The sequence below is a fragment of the Xiphias gladius genome, chromosome 18, assembly GCF_016859285.1.
Source record: "Xiphias gladius isolate SHS-SW01 ecotype Sanya breed wild chromosome 18, ASM1685928v1, whole genome shotgun sequence".
NCBI lineage: Eukaryota > Metazoa > Chordata > Actinopteri > Istiophoriformes > Xiphiidae > Xiphias > Xiphias gladius.
The window spans coordinates 19475092-19489502 of NC_053417.1; the positions used below are offsets into that span (position 1 = coordinate 19475092).

At 39.7% G+C, this 14411-nt stretch overlaps 2 protein-coding genes and 1 pseudogene across 4 annotated transcripts; all 3 read right to left on the minus strand.

The window, feature by feature from the left end:
* Positions 1-208: 208 nt before the first annotated feature.
* Positions 209-5433, minus strand: LOC120804115 (cytosolic sulfotransferase 3-like). The gene is made up of 8 exons (XM_040153332.1): positions 5329-5433; positions 5019-5157; positions 4757-4885; positions 4329-4456; positions 1813-1939; positions 1617-1714; positions 1299-1473; positions 209-1194 (listed from the first exon to the last, which is right to left on the minus strand). Exons 1-8 carry the CDS (start codon positions 5335-5337, stop codon positions 1082-1084), a joined length of 918 nt encoding a protein of 305 aa, XP_040009266.1. The 5' UTR covers positions 5338-5433; the 3' UTR covers positions 209-1081.
* An 889-nt stretch (positions 5434-6322) lies between these two features.
* LOC120804113 (cytosolic sulfotransferase 2-like) lies at positions 6323-11037 on the minus strand. Of its 3 annotated transcripts, none has more exons than XM_040153330.1 (8): positions 10937-11037; positions 8818-8956; positions 8549-8677; positions 8072-8172; positions 7859-7985; positions 7686-7783; positions 6898-7072; positions 6323-6763 (listed from the first exon to the last, which is right to left on the minus strand). In XM_040153330.1, the coding sequence occupies exons 2-8, from the start codon at positions 8954-8956 to the stop codon at positions 6651-6653; spliced, it is 882 nt and encodes a 293-aa protein (XP_040009264.1). In that variant the 5' UTR covers positions 10937-11037; the 3' UTR covers positions 6323-6650. The 3 variants fall into 3 exon arrangements, with proteins under 3 accessions (XP_040009264.1, XP_040009265.1, XP_040009263.1); XM_040153331.1 differs by lacking the exon at positions 10937-11037 and adding an exon at positions 10333-10863; XM_040153329.1 differs by lacking the exon at positions 10937-11037 and adding an exon at positions 9795-10146.
* A 996-nt stretch (positions 11038-12033) lies between these two features.
* On the minus strand, positions 12034-13240 carry LOC120803309 (annotated as a pseudogene).
* Between the last annotated feature and the right edge of the window lie 1171 nt (positions 13241-14411).

Genomic DNA, 14411 nt, shown 5'->3' on the forward strand with positions numbered 1-14411 from the left:
CCAGGGAAATAAAGCGAACAACATTGTTCCCTCTTTAAAGGCCTGTTGTATTTACTAACTAACTATGGGATACATTTGTTGTTTTTCTTTTGAACAAAGGTCTTGGCGAAAGTGTTTTTTCAGGAACAAACTGTTGGCCTGTAGACATTATGTAATTCATCATAGCATATACTCATAATATACTTATAATCTGCTTTATTGTACCTTTGCAAAGTATCAAAATTAATATGGTATGATGAGTTTGGGGTCATTTCATAACTTTAAAAACTCAGCTCATCACTTCAAACCGGAAACTGACTCCAACAAATTTCAACTTCCAATATCTATACAAGACACCTCTGTAGCATCTCTCAACAGCTACATGGAAGACAGTTTCAGTTGCCACTCACTTCACCAGCAAACATCAGTGGTGGAAGCTTGATTATGAAATGGCTCTCAAGGGTGACAACACTCATATACACCACAGTATTACAATAAGTACCCGATAGTAAAAGAATATCTACAGTATAATTTTTTTGCCAGTTTGTTACCACCATGTTTCCTTAAATTCACATTTCGTTCCCTTGTACCTACAGGTATGTATAAGTACGTTGTCTACTGTTACACAGTTAGTAGACAAATTAACTGTGTAAATTGGACAAAATTATGCTGCAGTTGTGAGCCATAATTTAAAGCATTACCAAAATAATCTAACACAGAGTTACCAGAAGCATAACATAAAATATTCAGTCCTGCTGGAGTTCATTTCCCCCTAAAATCTTGAAAAAGAGTGTGTAAATATATATAAGTGAAGATACAATCATCATTTCTAACTGTATTTCGATTTTAATCAGTGTGCTCAGTCTGCTGCTTTTGGTAGTGGAATGGTTAAGATGGATATTAATTTGACATTGAGGACTGAAAGCCATCACTCTGAACAATTGATTGAATATAATCAGCTGCTATAAGAGAGAAATTGAACACTTGACTCAGTAACATCAACATTATTATCTATTTTATCACATATCAGTTAAGCCCTGATATGTGATATGTGATCAGTCCTGTGATCAGTTAAGGACTGAAAAGTGACAGATTAGGGCCTCTAAATTTCAGTACGAAACTTAAGTGTGGGATTCTTCATCTTCTTCTTGTAGTCTTCATCAAACTCTTCACTCTGGGCCACGGTGAAATGGTTTCTCCAGTCACCAACCTTCCCTGTGGAGCCACAGAGCATCAGTCAGTTGTTTTAACTGAAGGTGGAGAATTGGTATTGTTTTACATGTCACATGTATTGCACAGTGTATCACTATTTACTGTACCTTTCCTTATGAAGGAAGAAATTCTGAAATCCATCCCTTGAAATGTTGAATGGTTAACCATTTTGTCCTGTTTCATATTATCAAATTGCACTTTGCCTGCAAGTCTATCAATCTCCTCTGCTGAAGCATTCAAACCAAGAAAGCAGCAGAGTTTGTTTATTTCCCGTCCAGTATCCTGGAAACACAACGGTCAGATACTGTCACCACGGTATTACCAGCAAGAGCAGAGCTTTAGAAAAGTAACCTGACCAGGCAGAGACTTCTGAGCCACACACGCACATACACACAAAGAAAACCCACAAAAACAAATTAAATTACTTCAAGCAGATCTTCGTAGAAAATGTAATGGAGGTTTGAATAAGTCTGTTTCTTCTCCCACCAACCGCTCACATGGTCATACCAGGATCCAAACACCACTGGAGAAACATAACAATAAATGAACGGACTTGAGGAGTGGGGAGGGAATCTCTGCATCTTCAATTCAAAGAACTTTATTATTGTGTTTCCTACATACTCTTTCCCTCCATGAATCTCTGGAGGTAGCTGCTCCAGTCACCAGGCTCTGGCTGGATCATTGTCATGCGTTCAAAGTGGAAATAAGACACCACGCTGTCCTTCCCGTTGCGGGCCACGTAGACTATCTACACAAGAAAAGAGCAACAGAACACTCATATTGCATGAAACGTGAAATACCTACAGTACCAGTCAAACGTTTTTCTTTATTTTTACTATATAGTCAAAAGTTAGGACATACCTTCTCATGCAGTGGTTTTTCTTCATTTTTATTATTTTCTACATTGTAGAACAATACTAAAGACATCACAACTAGGAGATAACACATATGGAATGATGTTATAAACAAAAAAAGGGTTATGTATGCGTTAAAATATGTTTCATATTTTAGATTCCCCTTGTAATAGCCTAGCAACCTGTCCAGGGTGTACCCTGCCCCTCACTTAATGTCAACTGGGATTGGCTCCAGCCTGTCCAAGAGCAGTAAGGCGACATCCGGGTCTGCCCTCAGTCCCCTCTCTTCTTTCAGCGTTCTCCAACGAGGAAAAGCCACACCAACGTATCCGTATTTATCTTCGTTGACGATTGATTTCTCTTTTAGACTGTAATCCTTCCTCTGAACACCAAGTTTATTTTTTATCTGGGGTATCAGAAAATTTTCTTGGACCTTTCCTAGGTTTTTTCCATCATAAGCTCCGCCATACTCCTAGTAGATCCTGCCTCCTACATCCCGATCACTACAGTTGCTCCCCTCTTAAGCTCTGTCAAACTTGCTGGTGGACGTAAAACGCATCACTGCAGGTGTACAGTGTGGGAATGTCACCACAGACACATGGATTTAAAACTCCACCCCCAGCATACTGTGAAATACAGGGAGATCTACATGGCGCCGATAGGCTGAATCAGCATTATGTGAACTTGTTTGGCAAGCGCTTGAATGTAGCGGACGTCCATTTATATCTAAAAGTCCTGCACTCCAGCTTTAAGACATGAAGGTTAGTCAGTCTGGGAACTTTTAAGGTTTCTTCAAGGCAAGTCACAAAAACCGTCAAACGCTATGATGAAACTGGCTCTCGTGAGGACCGCCCGAGAAAAAAGAAGACAAAGAGTTACCTCTAGAATAAGTTCATTAGAGTTACCAGCCTCAGAAATCGTCAGTTAATAGCACCTCAGATTGGAGCCCACATTGATGCTTCGCAGAGTTTAAGTAGCAGACACGCCTCAACATCAACTCTTCAGAGGAGACTGCGTGAATCAGGCCCTCATGGTCGAATTGCTGCAAAGAAACCACTACTGAGGGAGTACAATCAGAAGAGGGAAATTGCTTGGGTCAAGAAACTCAAGGGATGGACATTAGACCACTGGAAATCTGTACTTTGGTCGGATGGGTCCAAATCTGAGATATCTGGTTCCAACCGCTGTGTCCTTGTAAGAAGCAGAGAAGTTGAACGGATGTTATCTGCATGTGTGGTTCCCGCTGTCAAGCATGGAGGAGGAGGTGTGATGGTGTGGAGGAGCTTTTTTCTGGTGACATTGTTGGCGATTGTTTGTTCAGAAATCAAGGCTCGTAACCGGCATGGCTGCCACAACATTCTCCAGGAATGGAAAACGAGAGAATGACCCCAAACAAACCTCCAGACCACAGACCTCCACTGTCACTCAATCGGAGCCCAACTGAGATGGTACAGTATAGAAAGTAGTAGAAACAAAGAAAAACATCTGAATGAGAAGGTGCGTACAAGCTTTTGACAAGTACTATAATTGTTTATAAACATAAATCAGTGGCACCAGCGGCAGGAGGTACCTATGCATCAGATGTCACCATTTCCTTTGTCATCAGTCAGCTTTCACATGAAATAAGAATCCTTTATGCCCCTGAAGTTGCTTTATCGACATTAAACACACTTTCTAAAAAGAATAATGAAATATTAAGAATGTAAGAATTTGAGAGACATAAACCTGGTAAAGGTGCAAAGGTGACTGCAGTCAGTCCTTTGATAATTCCGGTACTTAAACATTATCCTTATCAACACAGCACACTTTGCTTTATGTATGTTGTTGTTTCAAACTGATGGGAATGCTGACATCTGTGTGTGATTTTTTTTTTTCACCAAAAGTATCACCAAAAATAATTTCCAGAGGTTGATACCCACCTCAAATGAAATGGATGTTTGGGGTTCATTTACGTAACAACACCATTATTCAAAGAAACATAGTACAATAATATTTCTCATATTAATCAATTTTCTTCCATTAATGTTTTTCTAATTTTCTCATTCGTATTGGTTAATTGTTTGAATGCAGCATTTTTACCACGCCTTGTATTATTACACCTTTGTTAAAGTTTTTCATGTGTCCCTTATTACACCATATAACTAAGTAATGGTAAGCTACAGTATTTAATAATTAATTAAGTTAAAATTGTAGTTCAGTAACAGAATTGATTATATAGTAATTTTCCTGCAGATTGCTTGTAGTGATCTAGAGACAAGGGAGATGACACAAAGGCTACTATACCCTGCAGTTTTGCTCCAAAAAAGACTTTGGGAGAAACTGGACTGGAAGATGAGTCCTAATGAGTCGAGGAGACGTGAGGCTATTGTCCACAAGGTCTGTTCCTTTGTGTATGCGTCGAGGAGAAGGCCCTGATCATGCACAATATTAAAGCAGTTTTTATGCCAGAGAATCCTATGGTGTGGTAAAAACATCACTGTAGAATCAACCGTTCAGATATGAAGGTGAAGATAAATGGACCAGTTATTATTAAGTAATTGCACACCACCTGACACACAACCTTTAAAACACACCATAGTGTCATGTAATTCACTGTGAACAATTTCCTGATTGGAGCAAAAGGAAGTGAGTTGCCACCCTGGCATAAAGGTGTTTGCACTTTTGCAACAAATGAACTTTAATGAATATGTGATTGCTGTATGTCACTCAACCTGACTTCAGAGAAGGGACGGCGGCCTCCAAGAGAGGCACTCTTGAATAAATAGGGATGGACGTCTGACGGTCTGGAGATGTCTGATCAAAATACAGCAGGTCAAGGATGTAGGAGACCCAGGTGGTTCCTAAAAGAATGAAAGTGGAAAATATAAAAAAAAAGGAAGGCTGGGATAATGCAAACCCTTCACCTCAATCATCTATCTATTGAAGAGCTAAAGTATAAAGCAATAAAACCCCTGGTCATGATTTTGGACTGACCTGCTTTGGGGTATGTTGCAATAAGTATGTCATCTGGCCTGGCCTGGAAGTTCTGAATGTTCTCCCAGTTGTCTGTGAAATAGTGAGTCATTGAGACTCCATGGAAATCAAACAGCTGTGGTCGAGGAAATAAATCCACCTAAAAAAAAAGAAGAAGAAGAAAATTAGCAAACTGCAAACAGTAATCAAACTGCAGCAATTTGATTGTCACGAAAAGAATGCAAACAACAGCCAATTGGAAAGAGAGCCTATCTTGGAGAACAGTATATTACATAAATAAATTTGAAACCCCAGTTATCTGGAGACATACCTTGTCCATGTTACTGATGCTTCAATACGTCCTCTGATTGTTGTTTCTCGGACGTATTGTTTCCCCCTTTCTCTCCTCTCTGTATGAACTGTGAAGAACTGTGTTTCTTCGTTTCTTGGTATAAAAGGGCTGAACTTTAATCTTCCTAACCATTAAAAATTAACCTCTCTCTCTATTTATCATTATCTCAGTTCCAGATGAGCAACCAATTCGATAAATCCGCTTCTATCAGCTCATTATGTATCAAACATGGTTATGATTAAAGTTATTCTCACACCATGATTTGTTGTTTCAACCATAAACATTGCCTTTGAACATATTCAAACAAATCTCTTGGTTTGTGTTTGATTATATTGTATGCATATCTAAACTCTTTGGGGACAGTCTGCATGGGTCTGACTCAAATCACATTTTCATTCACTCCTTTAAAGTGTCTTTGGGGTTACGGTCTACAAACAGATATAAAAGATCAAGGTCTACAGCCTTTTTCTGGAAAATTAAAGTGCGTTATATCTATTGTGAGAACTCCCTCAGCTGTCTAATCTGTAGAAGATCCTTGTTCTGTTTTCAAACTTCACACAGGCACTTGCAGATAGAACATGTTGTTTGTTGGACTTTAAATTGGCGTGCTCAGTCTGCTGCATGTGTGCAGCGTTATGGTTAATTTATGACCTTCCCTTTCCTTGTGGTTGAACGATCTCAATGTATGTTATAGGTTTGAATTCAATAAATCCCCCCAAACCCACACAAAATATCCTGTAAATTCAGTTTTTATGTGGACTTGTCCACATGGTCTTGAGGCAACAAAGCGATCCCAGGCTCTCCTGTGCCCCAGATGGGACGTGCTTGAGTGAATGACCTAACTTGAACTCTTGTACTTGGATGGCTTCAGTAAAGAACAGTGCATGACCCTTCATATGATTTCTGAAGATGATTCAGTGCACAGTAGGAATGTAAGGAAGCAAGCGGACAAATGGGGACAAGTTTCCCCCGTTTTTATTTTTATATATTTCATGATCATTTTTTGAAAAAAGGGAAAAAAAAGTTGGTTTTTCAGTCTTTTAAAATAGACCGCAATTTTTTCCAAGAGACTGTTATTCATTGCAGCCATTACAGACGACATTAATGTAAATAATGTCAATACACTTCCCTCTAGTTCATTTCCACTAACTAGCGGCATAATGCAGATTCCCAAACACAGAAAAACGAGATTCAACATGAGTCAAATGCATAAAAGTCAAACTTATCAAGCTTTGGTCAATGATACATTTTGATTGTTTTATCAGTTCAGGACTTCATTGAGCATGGCCGAGCCAGGACCTCTAAACTTCAGTACGAAACTTCAGCGTGGGATTCTTCATTTTCTGCTTGTAATCTTCATCAAACTGTTCATTCTGGGCCACAGTGAAATGGTTTTTCCAGTCACCAGCTTTCCCTGGAGAAGCAGAGAGAATCAGTCAGGTATTATAGCTGAAGGTGGAGAATTGGTAGACCCAGGTCATTTAACGAAATCAGCATTAAATGGTTTGAGTGTATTTCTTCTTCCCAGTAGATTTTTTTTCACCCTACCTTTTCTCATGAAAGGAGACACCTTTTGATTCATGAACTGGGCAGTGGAATAGTTTGTCATTTTGTTTTGCTTCATATTGTCAAATTTCACTCCGGCTATAACTCTTTCCTTCTCCTCGGCCAAAGAAGACAAACCAAGGAAGGTGCAGAGTCGGTCTATCTCTCGTCCAGTGTCCTGCACACGTTAAAAGAATCTCAGTGTCAGCCTTGTGGTGCATAAGTTTTCAAGATTTCAACATATTTAAAAGACTTGATTATTCTTACCATCTCTGTATAACATTGATTTCTATGCAACATACACAAGGTCTGTGTTAAAGCAGTAGTTTTGCATGTTGTAGTACTGAAGTTGTACTTTTACGGGGGAAGTTATGTGCTGGACTATTTCTTGGCTAGATGCAGTAATTTCCTTGTGTCTCTCCAGCTGATTCGCTGCTTTCTAGTCAATATGCTAAGCTAAGGTAACTGTCCTCTGGCTTTAGCTTCATATTTATTTATTTTTTTTTCTCAACTAGCTCTTGGCAAGAAAATTTATTTGCATTTTTTCCCAAAGTCCCAAACTATTCCTTTCAATAAAGAGCGTGTTGTGATTTTTCAAGCAACCAGCATAACTGGCCACATTATTGACCAGCAGAGGTCAGACAAAAAATATTTTCTTTTTAAAACACAGTTTTTTCCAAAACCACATGCCATCATTAAACAAAGACTAAGTGTTATTTTTAATAGATTAGCGAACTCAAGACAATTTCCACAGCTCTTTTGAAAACACATACAAACACTTCTCAGCTCACCTCAATCAGATCTTCATAGAACATGTAGTGAAGTTTTGAATATGTCTGTTTCTTCTCCCACCAGCCGTTCACATGGTCATACCAGGATCCAAACACCACTGAAGCCACAAAACAAAGCAAGGAAATGAAGTGTTCTTGAGTCTCCATTTATATCAAAACTGCTTTGAACTCACCCTTTCCCTCCATGAAATTCTGAAGAAAGGTGCTCCAGTCTCCTGGTTCTGGCTGGATATTGTTCATGCGGCCAAAGTGGAAATAGGACACTGCGCTGTCCTTTGCATTACGGGCAACATAGACTATCTACAAAGAGAGAAATCACAAAATTTAAATCTATCTGAATTGGAAACAAATGTGGTCCATAAATCATACATTTCACATGCTTTTACCCTGCTGTTCTGCTCCCAGAATGACTTGGGTACAAACTGGACTGGCAGATGAGTTTTAATAAGACGAGGAGTGGTGGGAAGCTGGTCCGCAAAGTCTTTACCTTTGTGAGGAGAAGAGTTGTGGCTCAGTCTGTGACTGAGTGCATGCATGGATAGGCTTGTTTACATACCAGAGAATAACACGACTAGTATCCAAAACAGTTGTAAGGTGCTTCTCAGACATTTGACATGGCTTTATGAATTTACACACTGAAAAACTGGGGTTAAAAACACTGATAGAATATGATCAAAAAGCAAAGGAAAGTTACAAAAAGAAAGTTACTACATTTTTGCCTGGGTAAAACTAACTGATACTGATACTTTCTGCTTATTGTTTCGCTTTCCAGGCCACAACTTTCCTGTTCTGGTTCACTTTCATTGCTCTCACAGCAGTTTTCAGGGGGAAAAAAAAATGTGATTGTGACCACATGATTCAACCTGTGGCTACAGAGGTAATGCTGATCTCCAGGAAGGGCACTCTCTCAGGAAGAGGGATCGATGTCTGACGCTCCGGACACGTCTGCCCAAAATACAGCAGGTCCAGGATGTAAGAGACCCACGTGGTCCCTGAGATTTAAAACACATGCTGTTCAGCGGCCTCAACATCAGAAACAAATAAATCCAGGGCATTCATCAACATCAAATGATAGATTTAAGAGCATAACTATGACGCCACAAGTTCCATACTCTCACAGACTCGACTCTACCTGCTTTAGGGTAAGTGGCTATAAGAATATCATCTGGTCTCGCTTTGAAGTTTTGTATGTTGTCCCAGTTGTCAGTGAAGTATCTGGTCATGGAGACTCCATGGAAGTCAAACAGTGTTGGTCTAGGTGGCAGCTCCATCTGTAAGACAATATCAATATGACATTGGTATGACATATTGGTCATGCTGCCAGGACAAGATTCATACCTAAACATATTAGTCAGTAATCATTTAGTCCAGCCTACAAATTATTTAAATGGAACTGGTATTTGCAATAATAACTAATAGCCAAAATAATCATGATTCATAATTAAATTTACGTTAGAGTTACTCATTTGGCAGACGCAGATGTATTTGACCTTGAAGTACGTGCTAAGTCCTAGATCTATTCCAGATGTACAAGACTGCCAACCGGCTTCAAAACCATGCCACGAGGGTTACTAATAGAGGGAAATGCAAACATTACAACATTTCCCATTAAGATAAGTGTTCCCCAGCCACACCCAATGAAATACCCTGAAATACACAGAAGAAGAATGATAGCCAACTGTTTAGAGTCATTTATTGAACAGCGCTTTAAAAATGTTTGAAACAAGATTCAAATGAAATCCCTTTAATCCTTTACTCTTCATTTCCTTCAGTACAATGCGGTGGATTTATTGTTGGCAGCCTATGAAAGCAAGGTGTGTTTGCCTTTCTGTATCACTCCTGTCAACTCAAATATTCTCCAGATTGTGAATTTTTGGCTTGTGCCTACACGTTCTAATCCCAGCAGATACACAAACGGGTATTAAAACAGCTGAAGTTGCTTGGTAAAACGTTTGCTGTGTATGACCTTTAACTTCAGGAGCATAAACCAGAAATATATATCATTGCTCTGGTCATTTCAAAAGGTGTCAAATAAGATTTCAGTGCAGCACAACATACATATTTTAAAAACTTGTTCCTCAAGTTCGAAGTAGCTTACTGCACACTCACCCTGCTGAGTAGATACTTCCCACAATAGTGACTGTGCCTGGATCTTGCACTTAAAAGAGGTAATTTTCTTATGTAATAGTCCCTGTGACATGCTGCATGACTTCCTGAAATACATGTGGGCGTGTACATAGTGTTGCCCTGTTCCATTTTTTTTTTCAACGTTAGTCTGACTTAGTTCAACCTCAGGCCAGAGATAAGCCGGTTTGAATCAGTTCACACATTATAAAAGAGGTCAGCGTTGGGCAAAAACTCAAACGTTCTAACTGGTTCTTTGATCGATTTTATCTTTGCACACACAAAATGAAAACATTAACAGGATGAATGATTCAGATGCTCGAGTTCTATGAAATTTCGGTGAACGCATAAAAAAAAAAAAAAAAAAAAAAAAAAAACAAGACTAGGTCAAAACCTAGTATATGGCTGGACCGCGTATGGTCAATGTGCAAAATTGAGGACGTAGCCGAAAACAGTCTTGGAACCGCTGTGAGCAGCTACTTTCAACGAAAGGCTGCGAAAGCCTGCTCAACGAGTCGCTAACCAGCAGTCACTCCCGAGCCGTTTCCAAGCTGCTGCTCTGCTTCTGCTGAAATCCTCATTTTATTATACCCGCGACGCCGTCCGACAAAATCGCCCTACGCATAAGTTGAAGACAACGACTCTGCTGTGATTTCATGTGATTTCAGCTGGATTTCCTTAGTAAAATGATCGCTCGGACAGCCGCTGCCGTGCGGTCTACTGGGATTGTTGAGTGGTAACTTATTCCACTCCCCGAGCAAGTTGATGCAGCAAACAACACACACAGAGAGAGAGAGACGACTGTAGACAGTGCACTCAGTTTTATTACGCAGTTTTTTTTTAAAGTGCGGAGATCCCCCTCCGTTACAGCATAGAGCATATGCATTCAAAGTGGTAACAAGAGAGATCTGACTCGTTATCTTTTAGTGGCGTCTTAAGTACTGTCTTCGCTGGATCCTCCCCCTGCCCACTTCCTGGATCTCATCACAGTCTGTTGTCTACCGTACTTGAGCTACCTTCTACTTGTCACCTGTTTTCATCGTCTCTTGAGACAAGTGCCCGTGAACCTCTCGTGCCCGATGTATATATGTATTGCGCCATAGGATGATTATTATCGCGTGTCCTACAATCCACTACAAGCTTTTGGCACTTTACATTGGGTATCCCCACAGGATGCGTAGCGAGGTGTGCCTGCGGGAGGAGAAGCGCTTGTGGGGCAATGCCGGCGACTCTCCTCTACGGGAAGTAGCTAAGGTTTTTCTAAAAAAAAAAGTCGCAAGATTTGTCGCTAGTTGCTTTTGCAAAAAAAAAAAAAAAATTGTAAAACGGTTCTGAAAAGTTGGTAAATGTAGTTAGTCACAAAGTCACTGGGTTGGTAACTCTGCCTGTAAACGCCCCCCGATGACGTGATAGAAATGGTTCCTGCGAATTCATTTCTGCTCCTTCTTCCTTTTCTTCCTCAGGCTTTAACGACAGCTTGCATCCTAAATGTTGCACTACTGCCATTCTGTGGAGTTATTGAACTCTTCTAGCGTCCAGCATGTCAGATTTTCCTCATGACTCCTGTTCTCCTTAGGAAGCTGACCAAGCATCTTCTGCCCTCTCCCCTATCGGCACACTCCATTATATTCTCTACTCCCGCACCTGTTAGCTCTACTTTTTTCATTTCTTCCTTCATGTTCTCTCTCTCTTCCTGCAGTTAACAAGTACATGTGCAAGTACAGTTCCTGATACCTCTCATTTATCACATTAAACAGTTGAATGCTTCCCTGTAATGTGAAGCAAAGTGTTGAGAATACCGTGTTCTTTTCTTAACCTGCACACGATTTTCTCTTTTATATTTCTATTTTATTCATCTGTAAAAAAACAAAAACAAAAACAAAGGTAAGCTAACTTGGTACTGGCTGTAACCTTGTTAACGGACAAATGTGGAAGTGGCATGGATCTTCTCATCTAACTCTCCACCACAACACAAATAAACATATCTCCTAAAAAGAAAAAAACATAAAAATCCTTAAAGTAAGTTGTGAGAAGAGGGTTTTCTTTAGCTCTTTTTTGCATTTCATACACATACAGGCTTGTATTTTAGCAGAAATAATCTACTTCAGACATGATTAGTCATTTAAAAACATTAGCAACAAGTTAGGTACACACTACACACCTCAGCTGCCACATCAGAGGCAACAGTAAGTTATTTTGCCACCCAATATCCATTCAATTATCTTCACATACATTCCAGCCCTGTTTGAATTTCAGTGCGGAAATCAAGTGAGGGGTGCTTCATCTTCGTCTTGTTGTCTTCACCAAACTCCTCACTCACTGGGCAACAGTGAAATGGTTTTTCCAGTCACCGGCCTTCCCTGGAGAACCACAGAGAATCAGTCAGGTGTTTTAGTTGGAGAACTGGTTTTCTTTTACATGTCACATGTGTTCTACATCATTATTCAATTGACCTTTTCTCATGAAGGAAGAAGTTTTGAAATCCATCCCTTGGAATGTAGAATAGTTGACCATGTTGTTCCTTTTCATCTCATCAAACTGCACTTCCCCTCTAATTCTTTCTTTCTCCTCGACTGTAGGAGGAAAAACCAAGAAAGCAGCAGAGTTTGTCTATGTGCCCTCAAGTATCCTGGAAAAGTGTGGTCAGGTATTATCAGCAAACCATTATCACTTACAGCAGCACTTTGGAAAAGGTTCCCAAGTAAGGGATTCTAATTAACATAAAAACACAAAGACACAGAGACAACTCGCTAAAACTGTTAAATTGCCTCAACCAGATCTTTGTAGAACATGTGTGGGAGGTTTGAGTAAGTCTGTTTCTTCTTCCACCCGAAATTCACATGTTCATACCAGGATCCAAACACCACTGAGGCCACAGAATAATACATGAAAACACTTCAGTAATGCAGAAGAAAGCGGTGCATCTCAGTTCCAATAAAATAAGTCTAGCTGCTCCAGTCTCCAGGCTCTGGCTGGATCATTGCCATGTGATCAACGTGGAAATAAGACACTACATTGTCTTTGGCATTTCTGGCCACATAAATGATCTACACAAGAAAAAAAAAGAAAATTATCTGGTGACAAACATCACATGAAACGTGATGTAATTTGTATTCAAGAATAACTAATAGCAAATAATTTGTATTAGTAACTGGAGCTAGACACCCCTCAGATTAGCAATTACATTTCAAATTTCTCTCAGCAAAGCTTGCCTGCCAAAAGAACTTAAACTATCTAAAAATTAAATTACCAGAGAACCAACATCACGGGAGTGAGCCAAACCATTTTCATCAATGGTTAGCTTTATGGTGTAACTATTAGACAAGACACATAATTATCAACTTACCCTGCAGTTTTGCTCCCAAAAGGACAAACTGGACTGGAAGATGAGTCCCTATCAGTCGAGGAGAGGTGGGGAGCTTGTCCGCCATTTCTGTTCCCTTATGTGGGGTTGAAAAAGTACCTGATCCTGTACATTATTAAAACAGTTAACATTTAAAATAATCCTATAGGAAGTGGTGTTAGATACAGTGACAAAATAAAAACATGATGAAAGGTTCATAAACTTTTCAGATATGATGATCGAGAGAAATTGTATTATTGCACACTCCCTGACACACAACTTTTACAATACAACACAGTGACATTTCAATATGAACAATTTAATTGACTGATTTAAGCAAAAGAAAGATAATTACCATCATAGTGCATTCAGAAAGTATTCAGACCCCTTTTTCCCCCAATCAATCTACACTCCCCATAGTGACAAAGCAAAAACACAATTTTAGACATTTTTGCATATTTATTAAAAAGGCAAAACTGAAATATCACATTGACATAAATATTCAGACCCTTTGCTATGACACTTGAAATTTAGTTCAGGTGCGTGATAAATACACAAAAGGAGAAAAACCTGATTATTACATTGAAGGGGCAATGGGAAAGTATTTTAGTTCAAAACACCAAAATTAACTAAGATTATCACCAGAATGTGAAGAAATAATAGTTTTGATGTTATGTCAAAGACGTCTATGTATTGTGTTGCAGAGATATCTACTGAAGTTAGCATGCTAACCGGCTAGCCCCATCCCGTCCCTTCTCATAATACCACTTTGTACATCAAGGAGGTGGTAGTGACACACTGTCTGACTGTCCAGTCTGCCCTCAATCCAACATGAGAGGATGAAGGAGGAGTAACTGTAAGTAGGCTATCAACCTGTGATGCAGCCATCATCTCTCTGCGATATTCCTCCCCTCCTTCCTCAAGCTCAGCTACTGATGTCGCTGCTCTCCCTCTCCCTTTTTCCTCGACCTCCTGTGGCTCGTCGTCTACTCCTGCCGCCACTGCAACTTCCCTGGCTCTCTGACCGGACAGACTGGGGCTGCGTTGGGAAAGGTATAAAGAAAAAAAAAAAAAACTCCTTTCCTAACTTCTTTTCTTTGACTTCGATGGAGGTCATGAGGTCAGGGAAAGATGTGAAGGAGAATTCATAAGGACTAGGAAAAGACAACCGCGGTGCCACGAGGCAGGCTATATGAACATGGATAACCCGGTGAAAAATATTACTTCATTACTAAGGTGGTAATTGAAATTTTAAAAAA

Coding starts and splice junctions, on each gene's coding strand:
- LOC120804115 (XM_040153332.1), bottom strand. Junction 1,715..1,812: donor GAGATTCATGGAGGGAAAGA/GTATGTAGGAAA, acceptor ATGTTTCTCCAG/TGGTGTTTGGATCCTGGTAT. Junction 1,474..1,616: donor TCTACGAAGATCTGCTTGAA/GTAATTTAATTT, acceptor TTGTGTTTCCAG/GATACTGGACGGGAAATAAA.
- LOC120804113 (XM_040153329.1), bottom strand. CDS start 9,941: ATGGAACAGGGCAACACTATGTACACGCCCACATGTATTTCAGGAAGT. Junction 7,986..8,071: donor TCTGGGAGCAGAACAGCAGG/GTAAAAGCATGT, acceptor CTCTCTTTGTAG/ATAGTCTATGTTGCCCGTAA. Junction 7,073..7,685: donor TCTATGAAGATCTGATTGAG/GTGAGCTGAGAA, acceptor TAACGTGTGCAG/GACACTGGACGAGAGATAGA.